Raw genomic sequence first — 17,511 nt, 5'->3', positions numbered from 1 at the left:
TTTTGTCTAGTTGATGCTTATAAATGTATATAAAAAAATATTGCTGTTTATACATGAATAAATCTATGCAAAATGTATCTTAATTTTTCTCTATACGTCATTTTAATTTTCTATTTAAATAGTTTAACATATTCAGATATGTTGGAGGGCGGCAAATTGAAGCACCGCCCCTCCCCGAGCGGCCGCCACTGATCCTGTGTGGCGCTTGCATGTTCTCCCTAAGTCCTTGTGGGTTTCCTCAGTTGCTCCAGTTTCCTTGCATATTTCAAAGACGTATACAGTGGGTGGTGATGCTAAATTCGCACCTGATGCATTTTGTGTGTGTTCACCCAGCTCTGAATATTCTATTCAAGAAACTCATCCCATCTGAATAATTCCTCCCTGAACCCCAGTTCAGATTCCACCCTGCCTGAGGTACATCTGATATGATCTTTACAGTGGGACAATTACAAGAAAAGTTTAAGGAACAAAAACAACCATTGTAAACTGTTTTCATTGACCTTACCAGAGCATTTGACTCCATGAACTGTCAGGCCCTCTGAACAATCCCCTCAAAGTGTGGATGTCCAGAAAAGTACACTTGGATTCTAATGCTCCTTCATGACAATAAGGCAGGCAGTGTGGTGTAGTAGTTAAGGCTTTGGACTTCAAATCCTGAGGTTGTGGGTTCAAATCTCACCACTGATGCTGGGTGACCCTGAGCAAGTCACTTGACATGTGTGTGCTCCAAATGGAAAACCAAAAGAAATAGAACCAATTGAATCATAGATGTTGTAAGTTGCTTCGGATAAAGTCATCAGCCAGACAAATAAATGTAAAGCCTGTGAAAGTTCTCTGCAATGGCATTGAGACCAAACAGTCATAAAACAAGAATGCATCATTGCCCCCATCCTTTTCACAGGCTACACTGCAGCAACACTCCATCTAATCATCACAGTTTACCCATCAGTGTCCAGATCTCTTACAGAACAGAAGGGAAGCTGTTCAACTTAAACCATTTCAAGGCCAAATCCAAAATCTTTCATACATCCATTGTGGAGCTGCAATACACAGATGATAATGGAATCGTTTCCCACACAGGGAATACTCCTTGGTTTTCCCATGAACATAAAAAGACCAAGGTCCTCTATCAGCCCAAAACCGACTTCCCTCATAGCCCCGCCCACAATGACAATTAACAATGAAAGCCTAGAAAATGCAGGCCACTTTTTTTCTGCCTCTGAGTTTTTGCAAAGCTCTGTGGAAGAGTTTTTCAAAACTTGGACTTACTTGCAAAGACCAAGCAACTGGTCTACAAGACAGTTATCTTGCCCACCTTCGTGCATGGCGCAGAGATGTGGGCTACCTACAGCAGGAATATAAGAGTCCTGGAGTCCAACCACCAGAAATGCCTGTGAAAAAATTCTGAAAGAAAAGTGCACTAATTGTAATGTTCTTGAGGCAAGAAATATTGACAGTATGGCCACCACCATCATCAAACACCAGCTGAGATGGACATGCCATGTAATATGGATGCCTGACACATGCCTCCCAAAACAGGTCCAGAACTAAATGTTGCTGAACAGGCTCGTGGAGGTCAGAAAAAGCATTTCAAGGATAACATCAGGGACAATCTCAAAAAAAAAAAAATCCACACAAAAAGGGTTCATTGGGAAGACCTTCCACAAAACAGAATCACATGGAGAAATAGGTTATGTGAAGGAGCCATGCTCCATGAAAATGATCCCTGACAGGCTGCCAGACTCAAACAGCAGCAAATAAAAGAAAGTGCCTACCAGGAGGGCTATCCCACATTCCAATTTTTGCACCACCTGAAAACACCCATACTGTGAGAAACTTCTAGAATTGGCCTCTTTAATCATTTGAAGATCTACAAGAGGACATCATACAGGAGTTTGAGTGGTCGCCTATGTTCCGATGCTCTGAATAAATGGGTTTGGACATTGAATGGATGATACTGTATTAAGGCCGTAAATCGAGTGCTTTTGATGAGGAAAGAGATCATGATAGATCCAAATTTTGTTTCAACTTTGAGTAATCAATGGCTGTTCATTTATGCGAGTGCACAAACATCCAAAAAAACATGCTGCCAAGACTCCAGTACATCCTTGAAATCCTTCTAAGAAATGTGTTCAGGTAAGACAGATGGAAGCTTTGAGGTAGATCAGTTATTTATGGTGTCATATCAAATGTTAAAAATCAACCCTCAAATATGCATGTGGTGGCTGAAATAGTTCACCTGTGGTGGAAACTTAAGCAAGGTCAACATTGCAATATGAAAATACGAACACATAACTCCGGTTCTTAAATCCTTACACTGGCTCCCAGTTAAGTTTAGGGCAAATTTCAAAATCCTCCTTTTAACATATAAAGCCTTAAATGGCCAAGGTCTGGCTTACTTATTTGAACTTATCATGACTTACAAACCAGAGTGCACATTAAGATATCAAGATGCTGGTCTGCTTATGATTCCAATGATTAATAAAATAACAGTGGGAGGTTGAGTGTTTAGTTACAGGGCCCCTAAACTGTGGAATGGTCTGCCTGCTACTGTAAGACAGTTTAGCATATCCTGACTAGAGCTGCTGATTAACTGTACAGACTGCATCTCTGTTGTTAGTCATCAGCACTAAAACATAAGTAATATGTTGGTCATAATTTGTTACTAACCCTCACCTATTCTGTTTCTCTTCTCTGTACTCAAATGTGGCACTTGGTGCTACTGCCCACCTGCCAAGTTGTTCTGCCTGCCTAAGGTAAAGTCATCTCTGATGGAAGATTGCAGGAATTGTCAGGTAGAGGGGTCCTTTCATCAGATTGACAGGCCCAGCACTGTCTCGGCTGTGGAATAGCCAATGGGGGCGGCAGCCTGATGGCCGAGGTCTCCAGGACTCTAAACAAATCCAAATCATATTATGTGATATCATCTACTGTTGAATATCTGCTCTGTACATGTAATATTTCTATTGTACTGTTATATTGAGGATCATGTCTGTTTTGTTCTGTGTATTGTATTGTATTGACCCCTTTTTTTGACACCGACCGCACACCCATCCTACCTGGAAAGGGGTCTGTCTTTGAACTGCCTTTCCCAAGGTTTCTTCCATTTTTTCCCCTACAAAGCTTTTTTGGGAGTTTCTCCTTGTGTTCTTAGAGAGTCAAGGCTGGGGGGCTGTCAAGAGGCAGGGCCTGTTAAAGCCCATTGCGGCACTTTTTGTGTGATTTTGGACTATACAAAAATAATTGTATTGTATTGTGTCAATTGGGGCGGCATGGTGGTGCAGTGGTAGCACTGCTGCCTCGCAGTTAGGAGACCCGGGTGGATTGGCGATTCTAAATTGGCCCTGGTGTGTTTGTGTGTGTCCTGTGGTGGGTTGGCATCCTGCCCTGGTTTGGTTCCTGCCTTGTGCCCTGTGTTGGCTGGGATTGGCTCCAGCAGACCCCCGTGACCCTGTGTTCGGATTCAGTGGGTTAGAAAATGGATGGATGTGTCAATTGGTGTTTTATTGTTGTGGAGACCATATGACTGATTGTAAGTCAGATTTCTTCAACAGAAAGTTTTTGAAAGAAGTATCCAATGGAGAGTTAAAATCTATGGTGAAGTCCATATACGTGTACAAACAGCTGACATCATATTGAATTTTTGGACGCACGCGTGACTTTGCTGGCCTTTCAGTGGCTTGCATGGAGAATTCATTTTGCCCCCATAAATGGCTATTTGGTCTTATTAAAAATGAAAAAGTAGAAGTTGAAATATCCTTTTTTGAGATGCATGGATACAACTTAAGGCGAGCAACTTCTAGGTGTATAGGTAAGTATCTTCAGGTTTGGGTTTCTATTAGTGACTTGGACTTATGCATTGAAAATGAGTTATCATCATCATTATTAGGTTGATTTTACTGTTTACCATTGTGCTTTAAGTATATTGATTGACCCATATCTCTGTTTGTTTGCCTGTTTACTGCATTGTTTAGATCTGTTTAATGAGTGGCACCCCTTGGTTTGTGTTGTTAATTGCTGTGAGACTTGCAGTTGGGTTCAATCTGCTACTCTTTACTTAAGGTGACTAAAGGCGCTGTCATACAAGTGTCAGCCCTCCTCGTGTGCAGACCTATTCATGTAAAGACCATGTGTCTACCTGAGCAAGTCCACTGGAAAGAACAACGGACATGTCTACTTGACCAAGATACTGCATTTTGCTTTCCTCTCAATGCCATCTTCAGCATTGGTCAACAATACATTCCTGTCAAGCCACCATTTCAGACACCCTCTACTACTCTGAGTTGTGGAAATGCCAATCTGCAGTCAACAAAGAAGACTTTATTCCATTTCACCACCCAAAGGGGTCTCCAGGTGCTGACTCTGACCTGGATTCAACCAGAAAACACAGTAACACTGACAGAACTCTCCACTGCTTTCTGCTTCTCCCATTCATACCAGGAGTTTTGGGTGTAGGTATTCTTACATCTAAGATATGGAAATTAACCCTTCTGAGCAATGTATGCAATTTCACTACCTTTGAATTCCATGCAATTCAATTAACATGACTGTTGTTGTTTATTGCACCCCAACTTTGCTCAGGATCATCCCTGATGAGCTGCATGGACTGCTCTCTTCCCACAATGATAGCAGAAGCCCACTTCTAATTCTCAGGGACATGAACATTCTCCTGCACAGCCCTCCTGCTGCTGACTTTCTCACTCTTCTTTCCACTTTCAACACCAAACAGCTCCGCACCCCACCGACTCACAAGGCTGGCAATCTGCTTGATCTCGTTCTGTCATGGAACTGTCACTGCTCTACACATGTATGGTCACTTGTTCATTCAGTTCTCTCTGCTGCTTCCCTCTTCTCACTCTTTTCCTCCCCCCACTGTAATCCTTCCACCATCACATCTGCTCCCTCTCTCCCACCAATTTCTCTTCCATGGTCTCCTCTGCTCTCCTCCTGACCACGTCTCCTCTCTTGAAACCAACACTACCACAGACACCTTATGCTCCATTTTCTCATCCTGTTTTGACAATGTCTGCCCTCTCTCTTCCAGGCCTTCATGCAGAAGACCTTCCTGTCTCTGGCTTTCTGAAGCACACCTCAATCAACAGACTGCGCTCAGGAAATGGAGGAAGTCCAAAGCTTAGGCAGACCTGGCTGTGTATCAATCCCTTCTTGTATCCTTTTCTTCTGCCACCATCAATGCTATGGTAAAGTTCCACCAGACCGGAATTGACAGCACCACTGACACACGCTTTCTGTTCTCTACTTTCACTTCCCTTCTTAACCCTCCTCCACCACCATCCTTGTCTGCTGATAACTTTGCCACCTTTTTTCAGGATAGGGTGGCCACTATCAGCATCACTTCTCACCCTTGCTGCCACCTATTATGCCTCCTTTCAAACAACACCCAACATTCTCCACATTCTCTCGACTGTCTGCCACTGATGTTTCCAATCACCCCACTACGTGACCACATGACAATACCCCCTCACATCTCCTTCAGGCCATCTCTGTCTTCCTCATCTCTGCAATTACACACATCATTAACATGTCACACACCTCAGACACATTTCCTACCATCTCCAAACATGTTCTGATAACCCCACTTCTAAAAACGCCAACACTCGATCCATCCCAAGTTAGCAACTACAGACCTGTGTCTCCTGACCTTTCTCTCCAAAACACTTGAACATGCTGTTTCTAACCAGATCTCTTACTTCCTTGTACAGAATAAATTGCTCAATACCAAACAGTCTGACTTCAAGAGGAACCATTCAACTGAAATGGGTCTACTGATTGCGGTCGACCAGCTACGCGTTTCTAGAGCAAAGAACATGTAATCAGTCCACATCCTACTGGATCTCTCTTCTGCCTTTGGATCTTGCCACCCTCTCTGATGCTGGCATCACTGAAACTGCTCTCAGACAGTGTGAATCCTACATCATGTGCAGATCCTACAGTGTGTCCTGGCGAGGAGAGCTGTCAAAGGAGCATTATGCTATGCACAGGGGTCCCCCAAGGATCGGTGCTGTGTCCTCTTCTTTTCACTCTGTACACTTCCATCATCCAATCTGATGGGTTCTCTTATTAGTGCTACATGGATGATACACAGCTGTACCTGTCATTCCCTCTGGAAGACAACAACTTGAGTCTCTGTATGGCTTACTGATATATCCGCCTAAATCAAGGACCACCTTCTACAGCTCAACCTGGCAAAAACCGAGTTTCTTGTGATCCTGGCCAGCCAGTCTGTTCAACTCCCCATCTCTGTAGATCTTGGCTCAATGTGGCTAACGCCTACCAAGTCAGTACGCAGCCTTGGGGTGGTGACTGATGAACGGCTGTCTTTTTCTGATCACATGTCTACTGTCTCTCGTTCATGCAGATTCATGCTGTACAACGTCCGCAAGATCAGAATTGTGTGCAACACAACTTCTGGTCCAAGCTTTGGTCGTGTCACATCTGGACTACTGCAACTCACTTCTGGCAGGAGAACATGTGTTATTATTTATCAAGTATTACTTTTTATCAACTGTCGAAGCGGCCACAACTATCTCTGTTACACGTTTTCTATTTAATGAGAACTGAATAAAACTTAACTTTTCTAAACTGTCCCTTAATACGCCATACATCGCATCAGTTTCACGCTTAAAAACGGTTGATATTACACATTCCTCTGTGCTTCTCACGAGTGCACGTATAATCGTGGGTTACCGAAGCCCGTCTTACTAGTGATGAGAAAATGAAGCGTCGAAGCATTGAGAGTCAAATCACTGTGTCGGAGCTTGTGTCTAAAACACCGGTGTCACATGACTCGTGACGTCTGAAGCTGTGAACGTCATCCGTGTTTCACAGCGCGCTTCATTGGTTTGACAGCGTTGGCGCCAAATTAACAGGTATAGCCTATATAAAATGCGTTATTCTCATTCAACAATGTTGGGTTGTGAGGAGAGGGGGACTAAAAGCGGGAAACGAACACAGACTTTTCTGACCTTTACTGGTGACACGAGACTGAAACTGAGTACTGCTTCTCTTGCGCTCTTGAGAGCTTGCTTTGGCCTCAGTTAACCACCAGATGTCGCTGTTCATACTGGAGCTGACGCTTCAAAGCTTCGAATCTTTTTCGGCACAAATAGAAAGCGTCGAAGGTTCACGAGGCTTTTTCCCATCACTGCGTCTCACGTTAACAAGAAACAATTGCCGTTTGTGTAACCAGCAGAGCCCCGATTTCGTAGAGTACCCCCATGTTAATAAGAAGTGCACCTCCGCTCTTTGCAGTTCAAAAATCACCGCACTACTTTGAGCGCCGCCTTCATGAGGCGTTGGATTGGCCTAGAATTGTGGCACTCAGTCAACCGTCTAATGGTTCCCACCCTCTTTTAGGCAAAATCCACTCACGTTCATTTCAATCTAACACTCCAGTGCAATAGGTGGCGGTAATGCACCTTCAAAGTGGGATGCGGACCGCCATAAACACAAAGAGGAAGAAGAAAAAAGAAAAAGAAGATGGCTGTGATATAATTAAGTGCGGAAACTCGCCAACGAAAGATTCCAGAAGACGCCGGGCCAATAGAAATCATGAATTTGTAAGTGGAGCTGTGTGAAGTCATCTTGTGATTTTTTTGGCCAGAGAGGAAGGTATGTGCCTTTACAGCGCTAGAGTGACTTTGAAGCGTATAAGTGAAAACAGACTAGAGTTGACCATCATGGAAAAAGAACACCCGGCCTCCACCTTTGTTCCAGTCTAGACTGAGTGTCTCAATAATTTACTTAATTTTATACTGGCAGGCCCAATATCTCCTTTAAACCGCCAAGCGCCCGGCTGCTGCTCCTCCTGAATCTGCTCTCCTTCGGCCTCTCAGTTCTGTCGTGAAATCACTGCACTCGGGGAGGCGGTAGCGGCTTTTCATCTAGCAGAACGTGCGCCGATTTCTGGGTTTCTTTCGTGTATTCATTCAGTGAGGTGACTCGTGTAGCACTGCGGTGGGTTGGCACCCTGCCCTGGATTGGTTCCTGCCTTGTGCCTTGTGTTGGCTAGAATTGGCTCCAGCAGACCCCCGTGACCCTGTATTCGGATTCAGCGGGTTAGAAAATGGATGAATGGATGGACTCGCGTGGCATGGAAAAGCTGAAAGGGTGCAGAGTATTTTAGAAGCAGAGGGTGCTGTTCTAGTGACCTTGTTTGTCTCCATAGCCCCACTGCGGTCACCGCCTGTATGGCTGCTTCTCAGTTCGGCTTGAACGAGCACTGTCATGTCGCCTTTCCCGACTATTCCACACCCGATGTTCAGGCCAGTGCGGCAGTGACCGTCCAGATTCGCCCATGAGCTGAGCTCTTCGCAGGTACTTTGTTTAAATTGACTTCGGGGCTTCTGTCTGTAAAGCGCGGAATTTGACGCAAAAAAAGAGCTAAGAAAACGCTAAATGCTCCTGTCACTTCTACCCGAAAGTGTTGTGTGATCTCTTTAAAATCCAAGTAATTTAAGTAAAACACAAAAAATAAAATAAATAAAAATAAATAAGTAAATAAAATGAAATAAACGGATTCTCTCTTATTTCTAATAACTACTTGGTAACTTTCAAATCTGTCTAAGGTTTTCATCAGTTGAAATAGATCATTCAGATATTCATTTAAGCCTAGGCTGCTACTAACGAAAACGGGGACCACAGAAGAACGTATTGCACAAAAATTCAATGATGACGAATTTTGAGTAAAGTTTGTCTTGATTTTTTTTAAGCTTACAGAAGTACTAAATCCGAAATTTAAGAGAAACTTAATACGTTACTTATCCACTTGTCTCTGTTCAGCATTTGTATAATTTTCTTAAATTTTCTGTTTACTTCTTAATTTTGATTTTTTTTTAACCATGTTCTAGTTTTAGCTTTTTAATTTAGCTGTAGTGCACCACACATTCTCACACAGGCACTGTTCAAAAAGTCTGAAAAGATTTTCTCCAAAGTTGTCAACTCTATAGTACTCTTGTCATACCTGTCCACTTGATGCCTACAACTTTACCATCTGACAGAAGTCCATTTTCTCCACATAACGCAGCAGTTCAAGCCTTGCAGTTTAATCAAGTCAAATAAATAGTTTGTACTTTAACATGCAAAAGTTATTTCATTTCAAAAATGTATATATAAAATAGTGTGTGTGTATAATATATACAGTATATATAGATAGAGAGAGAGAGAGATACGTGTGTGACTGTCACCTACCCTTTTATGGACTTTGAGAGTGCGTTTTTCTCAGGCAATTCTTACTTTGGTTAATCCTGTAGTATTGAAGTCAGCACTTAAACTGTGTTAATAGTAATACCAGGCATGATGATGACAATTTTCAATGTCTGTAGTGCATTTCTACAAGCATATTTAGTTCATATACTAAACAACTATTTTAACAATCTGCAAAACCTGAGTAGCTCCCTGTGAGTCTGAACCGGGTGGATTTAATTCAACAGTATCACATGCAAGAATAAATGGATTTTGGCAATTGAGAGGGCTTCTTGTAAATTAGGCCTCCTTCTGCAGTTTTGCACACTCGGCCCACATATGCAAGGGAAGAACAGGCGGACTCCATACAAACCCTGAGCTTATTGCACTGTGTGACAGGTACACCAGCTGTGCACCACTGCTCTTCCCACTTTTAATGAATCCATACTAATAACCTGATGATAACTAAATGTATATGTGTAAAGTAAAATTACTACTGTGCAGATTTAATGAGCATACTCGCAAGTGCATACACAAATCAAAATTGCAAAATGTAGTTTCCTAATTTTCAGACCTTTTTTTGTTTTAGTTAATGGACTTTTTTTTTATTGATAACATCAGATTTAATTTTAGTTTTCAAAATGGGAAAAACACTGTTTTTAATAGGAAACAACTCTTACAGAGTACATACAACTGAAGAAATTACGCTTATCGGCATAACTATTTTACCAGATTAACTTTACAAATGTTTCTGGTGAACAATTTCAGTAGTACAACACATACATTAGAAACTTGGTCACAGTCTTGGTCACACACACACACACACACACACAGAGGTTGCAGGCCTGTCCGGTTGCTCTTGAGCAGTGTGGCCAGAAAACCAAACAAATGGCCACATCACTCAGTGGAGTAGAAAATAAAACAAACATTACGTCTGTCGGGATGTTATGAAGAACGCAGTCCAAAACATTTCTGTGGCCTCTCCAGAGTATCATGGAGGACTCTGAAGATCTCCCCGGTGCAGAGTCGGGTCAGGCTTTATTCCCCCCCCAATTCTTTAGTAAACTTTTGGTTCCACACCCCATGCTGTAGTGTTTTATAAACCCGCATGAAGACTTCATAATGAGTTAACAATGGCAAATGAAAGTGCACCGGCATTCCAAAGGAGAAACACTAGCAAGTGAGCTTATTTTTGACTGGACTTTTGAGAATAGTTTTCGAGTTAGCAAATGAATAACGTGTATGCTGAAATACATTTTACTAGCTTGGCTTAAAATCACTTTTACCTCTTGGCTTTTTTGTTTTTCTCTCTAAGGTATTCATGCTCTACAACTACACCATCTTCTCTTGCACTGCCCCCCCGCCCTTTTCCCCTTGTTAACCCTTTAATCAGCTTCATTCCCCGTGACAGAAGGTGATTTGGTTGCAGTTGCCCAACCAGCCTCATTTCACTTACAGTCCACAACTGCACTCTTGACTGCATGGCTAGCAAACCATGAAGATTAAATCCTTCTTAAAGGCACAGATTTGTTAATTTTAGACAGTAACAACACTAATATTTGGTGGGGCTACACATTTAAACAAAAAAAAAAAAAAAAAAGCTGCAAGTCATCGATTGACATTCACCAATTCCTCAATCTCAAGAAAAAAAATCCAACCTCACCAAACGGTTAATGTAATCGTGAAAAAAATTGGAGATAAAACTGTGAAGATGTTTCTCATGCAATAGTTGGAAACGATCTTCTTATTCCTGTTCTGTGGTGGTGGCAAATGTCCGATCTTCATGTTAACAGTATCCTAGTTTGAGTGCAGCCTACATGCTTTTTATAATATCCTATTTTGTGTTGCCCTTTTGAGTTCACACGGTCTGACTTTGCTTCTTCACAGTTATTTAGCTTGGAGTATCAAAGCAACTACTCGACTGTTTTTTGTGGGTTTCTTAAATGGTAGCAAATCTTCTTCCTTTCAGTCTCCAGATTTAATTTTGAGGAAAAAAAATCGCCAGGAATTAGAGATGAGTATGGGGAGGCGAAAATGGTGGTATGAGACAATTACATTTTTGGTCAAAAACTCTTTGACTCAGGGGTGGGGATCGATCTGTTCTTAACTAAATTTGTCTTTTTGTAAAAATGCGATTGCTTTGTGTGGATTGTAGTTAAATTAATAAATAAATAAAAAAACTCTTTGACTGACAACACAGTGTATGCTGTCGTGGTGCAAAGTCCAGTTTTGAGTAGGCCACCTTTTTTCCGGTTGATGCATCAGGGGTGTCAGTGTAATGTTGCTGATTAACAGTCAGTCCACAGGGAACAAACTCTTTATGACGAAAGCACGGGTCTTGTTCAAAAAGCAGACGCCATCTTGTTCATACTTACCCCCCACGAACCTTAAGTTCAGGGTTTATAGTAAGGGCAGGCCAGTCTAAAACAAACAACAGGAAGGACAATTTTAAGATTGGGCGCCTTTTTAAAATTTAAGATCGGGCCCCCAATCTAATTTTTAACATTAGGGACCATGAAATAAATCGACCCACACCCCACAAACCTTAAGATAAGGGTTTGGGGAAGGAAAACAAATGGTGTCCCCTTTTTGAACAAGACCCGAAAGCATCATCATCATCATCATTTCTTAAAATTCTCACTAATATTTGAAATTATATTTCATAATTTGTTCTCTTTTTAAGGTTATAAAATTATTGATTTGGCTTTCTTCAAAAGTAAACAAATGAAACATCATCTACATGCTGCACATTTTTGAAAACTTTGTACTTTTTTTTTCCTTTCACTCTACAGGAAAATCAAAAAGCTGCCAGTAACTCTCTGAGGTACAAAATAGGAGATCTGGAATATACATGTGAAGGAGAGGATTAGCGATTAGCACAAAGAACTGTACAATTTATCAGGTCAACGGTTTGATGGATACCATGGAGAAAAGAATTGCGAGCATCAAACAAGAGGAATGTCAGTGGGAATCGGACTCCTTTACAGAAGACTTTGCCCTGAAATCTGTTAGCACTGATATACAGAAAGTGGAAATTATAAACTGGGTTAAGGAAGAAGAGCTTAAATCGGAGTCGGCCTTTCATTATACGTCTTCAGATGAAGAGGTGAGTGGATTAAACTCCACTCCGCCTGGACTGGGCTGCCTACAGGGTCATTCTGTTCATGTGAAGTTGGAATTGGAGGCTGGTGAGAAAGTGACTAAGAGAGATGAATGCTGTTCTGGTGAAGGTAGGTACTAAAGTTTTAAGGAAAACTGCTTAGGCCCGATTTGTCTGGGTGTTTTCTCCTCTTCTTCTTTCGGCTGCTTCTGTCAAGGGTCGCCTCCGCGGATCATATTGCATCATATCTTTCTGTCCTCTCCATCTTTCTCTGTCACAGCCATCACCTGCATGTCCTCTCCCACCACATCCATAAACCTTCTCTTGGGTCTTCCTCTTTTTCTTTTAAAGGTCTGAAATTAGAATTCTTATGTATAATTTTAATGCTGAAAATGGAACCGACACACAAACTTAAACATCTGTATTAAACCATTTAAGCAAACGGCCCAATTCATAAGTTTTACTTTCTTAATCATTAAGCAAACTATCAGTCTTCAGTATTAGGCAGACAAAAAATGGCAGCACGAGTTCAGCCTTGCAGTGAGATGTTAAAAGTAAAGAGGCAGGCCCACACTGGATATTTACTATGGTTCAGGCAGTGCTGTGCCCGGTCTCTGTTTTATTTTGTTATGTACAGTAATCCCTCGCTATATTGCGCTTTGACTTTCGCGGCTTCACTCTATCACAGATTTTATATGTAGGCATATCTAAATATATAAAGCAGATTTTTTGCTGCTTTGTGGGTTTTTGCGGACATTGGGTCTTTTTACTTCCTGTACATGCTTCCTCAGTTGGTTTGCCCAGTTGATTTCATACAAGGGACGCTATTGGCAGATGGCTGAGAAGCTACCCAATCAGAGCATGCAGTTAAGTTCCTGTGTGCTGATTGGCTCAGTGATGGAGCGCAGAATTCGATTCCGCTGCGTTAACCAGGAAGTCTCGTCTCGCTCATTCAGCGTCAACGTGTTTTCCTGTGTAAAGAGTTAACTTTTGTGCTCTTTTGTGTGTATCTTTGTGCATAGTCAAGCCATTCGTTATGCCTCCAAAGCGATCTGCTACTGCTTCTGGGGCCGTGCCCAAATGCTAACGATTGCCGAAAAGGTAAAAGTTTTGGATATGTTGAAGGAAGGGAACAGCTACACCGCTGCAGGACGCCATTACGGCATCAATGAGTCCTTCTATTCTTTTCCTCCTTTTTGAATAAAAAGAATCGTGATCTACGACCGCAGTGTCCTTTAACCATGGCGCAAAATGAGTTGTAAGTGGACGTAATAAGGCAGTAGTCTGGATGGAATCTGCTTTAGGGATTTGGATTGAAGTCTGCTGGAAGAACAACAACGGTGGTGTTACACAGTCGCCTGAAGAGGCTCCTTTAGAAGAGCTGTAACGCTCTCCTTTGTTGTGCAGTAAAACTAAACTCATCATTATCAGACAAGTTGTCGTGTCATTGTTGGTGAGTAACCATAATTAATTTTCTATGTACAGTACTTAGTACATGTACGTACGTTTAGTGTCACTGTACACACATTTACTGTATACAATTTTTCTTGCATTGTACGGATTTATTGCTGGTGGCCTGTCTATCGTAATGGCTGTAACATATGTGATATCGGAGACACTCAATATCTGTTGAGTTTTTACTGTATATACATGGTGTGTTTACATAATTTCAACGAATCTTACCTAATATCTAAGAGAATACAAAGGGTTTATGCTGTATAACTGTGCGGGAAATGTTTATAAGAGTGTGGGAGGGTTTATAAGGACTTAAAATATATAAAAATGAACATATGGTTTTTACTTCAGATTTTCACCTTTCGCGGGGGTTCTGGAATGCAACCTCCGTGATTGAGGAGGGATCACTGTATGTACATTTGCGCATATATGTATATAATATGAAAACATTTTATTGAATTTATTAAATCAAACATTCCGTACAAACAAGTCAAATTTTACAAAACTAGGCTCGGGTCAAGTAAATCCCCACCCATGAGAAAGAGAACTAGGCCAGCAGAGAACGACTTTAACAGTAGAAAAGATAAGTAAGTAAATGAATACAATAAAAAGAGGAAGAGAATCTGCTTCTTCAGTTTAAATGCTTACTCTAAAATGTTATTTATTAGATCCTCTGAGTATTTAATTTTTTTTCCCCAATTTCAAGTAGTATATAACATCAGTTACCCACTGACTTAGAATAGGAGAGTTAAGATTCTTCCAAATGAGCAAAATAAGTCTACGTGCCAATAGTGTAGTAAAGGCCATTACAGTTTGTTTGTCCTTCTCCACTTTAAGCCCACCTAGAAGTACCCCAAACATCGCTGTTAATGGGTTAGGAGTGATTGTGACACCAAGGCTATCTGATAGGTATGTAAAGATTTTGGTTCAGAATGATGTTAATTTGGTGCAGGCCCAAAACCTGTGACCCAGTGAGGCTGGAGCTTGATTGCAGCTTTCGCAGGTTGGATCTTGCCCTGGAAAAATTTTGGACAATTTTAAATGAGAGAGATGCGCTTGATTAAAGATTAAGTTGAATGATTGTATGCTTTGTGCATATGGAGCTCAAGTGAATTCTGTGCCTTGCTGACTTTATTCCTGTTCCGAAATGTTGAGTGAGGGATCCTTCTTATATTCTTGTCAATTCTTGGAGTCTGTTCCAGAAAACAGGATTTGTGTGAAATCGGAATTGTGTTTCATGGGGAAAATCCGGCTAATTCCAATCCAGAAAACCTGGATTTAGCAAAACTTGCATTTCCGATGTAAATTAAGCCTTAGTTACGTGATGCGCGAGCTCAAAGATACAGATGACTTGTTCTTTGAAATATTTTCAACATTTTCCTGTTTCCAGAAAGAAAGATTTGATGAAATTTGACTCGGTTTTGTGACATCCAATGCTCTGAAAGTAATGTGCAAATGAACTGGTTTAACATGAAGGAATAATGCTGCAAGGCTGCAAATTTTAGGTGAAACCATCAAATTAGAAGATGAAAAGCTGTAAAAGTCCTAGCAGAAGTGCCGATTCCAGCTGCTCTATTAAAGGGGCAGAAAAAGCTGACAAATGTTGAAAATCCTTCATTCTTGAATGAACAGAATCTGATCAATCCCCAGCTCCAAAAGTGCATCATTCTTAAGTTATGTTTCTTACTGCTATCGTCTCTTTGTAGTTGGAATGGTTTAATAAGAGAACTGTAAAGTTATTTCTACTCTACAGCTATATTTTTAACTCTGAACCCTAATAGGGGGGGTAGAGGAGAGTCTCTCAAAGTGTGTTAACATATTGAGGGTAATTTGTTGGGTTTCTCTACCCCAAGGTTTTTCATTATTCTGGTTCAACATCCAGCTTCTAGCTTGTTCTATGACATTTTTTTTTTTTCTGGGAACAAGTCATGGGTTAACAACCTACAGCTTTTCTGTAGCAGTGAAAGTTTAAAGAAGTCTTGAAAGTTGATGGAACACATGGTAGCAATTGTTCTAACGTGTACGATTACTAACACGCCCTCTGATTCTGGAAAAAAGCAGTGCCAGAACATGCTGCATTGCTACACTGCTCTCTTAATACATGGTTATTTTTAATTTGTCTTTCTTAGATGCTCACCTGTTTTGACATGGGTACATTTTAGTAGCTCACTTCAGATTGGGTATACCTTCACACATGTCCCATGCTGTATTGGACCACTATGCTAGTAGTCTGAATGGCTGTAAGAAATCCTCAGCCATCAGAAACACCTCGGTCTCTGCTTAGAAACTCAGTCAGTGTGAGGTTTCCTCTCGGCTGCTTCTCCTTCCAGAGATAAGCAGTGGCAGGGCTCAAACTCCAGGAGCCTTGGGATATTAACACTAGAATCCCTGAAGCCTATGAAAAAATTTGTAATTTCAGCCCACCGTAAATCTGTTGTCACCTCTCCATCAGCGTCTTTTGTGTTGTAAATGTGTTGATCAGCACAAGCAGCCTGCTATACCATCACCCCACTGATGGAAGTTCTCCCGGCTCAAGTCTTGTTTATCTGCGTATGAGGTTCTGTGAGTTGCATAGGGTAAATAATATATTATTCTTTGGAACACATGCATTTCATGTGTGTTTCGTGTCTACAAAAATCAGAAGCCAAGAACTGTGAGAAACACAAGAAATGTTGAACAAATTCCTAAAATAGAAACTTTTTCCATGTTTTAGTACTAACAACAAAATTTTGACATGGAGTGTATAATGTGTGAAGACTGAAGTCCAAATATCACATAAGCACTTTCACAAAAAGTACAAATAGAAGAAGTGCGCTTTTATTTAAGAATATAAAGAAATCAGGTTCATGTATGATGCCGACACAACTGCTTGGGTGGTGTAGCGGTAAGAACTGCTGACTCATAATCAAGAGGTACCGGAGTTGAATCTGGACGCTCTCCAGAATTACCATTTTGAGTAGTGAGCGGCTGTTATTGCTACTATTGTACAATGAAAACATACATTTGATTTGAGTCTAACAGCCGCTGTAAATGTATGGTACTTGTAAAGGTTAGCGTTTTATTTATTTTTTTATATATTCACTTTTATTCTCTGTCACATTCACACTCGGTGTACAGTCACAAGTAGACTACAGAGCTTCCTGTGTTTGTTTGACCCGGGCATGCTGACAAAGTACATGTGCACGGAAGTGACTTTAGCTGCAGGTGGAAGCTCCTGTCGCACCCTATGCAACGGTCTTTATGGTTCTGCCTTTGTCCAAAAACGGTTTCATAAGCTTTTTGACCTTAGTCTCAGAAAGTCTTTCTCCCGTGGGGCGATTGGGATCTTTTCACAGATCAAACACAGTTGCGTAGGGTGCGACAGGAGCTTTCACCTGCAGCTAAAGTCACTTCAGTGCACATGTACTGTGTCCGTATGCCTGTGTCGATCAAACACCGAAAGCTCTGCAGTCTACTTGTGACTTTACACTGTAGAAAGATAAGGAAATAAATCAAGGTAAATAACATTTGATCTGGCTTTTATATAAGTAACATTTTAAATGTTTTTATGTAAAGACCATCGCAAAACATAATCACAAATGGAACCTTGACGAGCTCTGTAAGCCCTGCTTTTTCTTTGAAGGATGGGTGTGGCAGGCCAGTCAGTGCCATCTTTCACGTTTACGGTTGGTGCAGCTGTGTCGTTCTTAAGCGTGAGTGGACATTTCTTATGGTGAGGGCTTCTGTACTCTTTATCTGCTGTAGAAGCATCA

General features: G+C 41.3%; 1 protein-coding gene across 1 annotated transcript in view; it reads left to right on the top strand.

Annotated features, from left to right (window-relative positions):
- LOC120534621 (zinc finger protein 420-like) overlaps positions 1 to 17,511 on the top strand; it is a 48,660-nt gene that overhangs the window by 11,617 nt on the left and 19,532 nt on the right. The window contains exon 5 of the mRNA XM_039762210.1: positions 12,061 to 12,434. Within this exon, the coding sequence (XP_039618144.1) occupies positions 12,061 to 12,434 (374 nt within the window). The remainder of the gene's footprint in view (positions 1 to 12,060; positions 12,435 to 17,511) is intronic.

The sequence above is a fragment of the Polypterus senegalus genome, chromosome 8 (assembly GCF_016835505.1).
Source record: "Polypterus senegalus isolate Bchr_013 chromosome 8, ASM1683550v1, whole genome shotgun sequence".
In the NCBI taxonomy this organism is placed as follows: domain Eukaryota; kingdom Metazoa; phylum Chordata; class Cladistia; order Polypteriformes; family Polypteridae; genus Polypterus; species Polypterus senegalus.
Note: the sequence above shows the minus strand (reverse complement) of the source record. Positions and strands in the feature narration are given on the sequence as shown.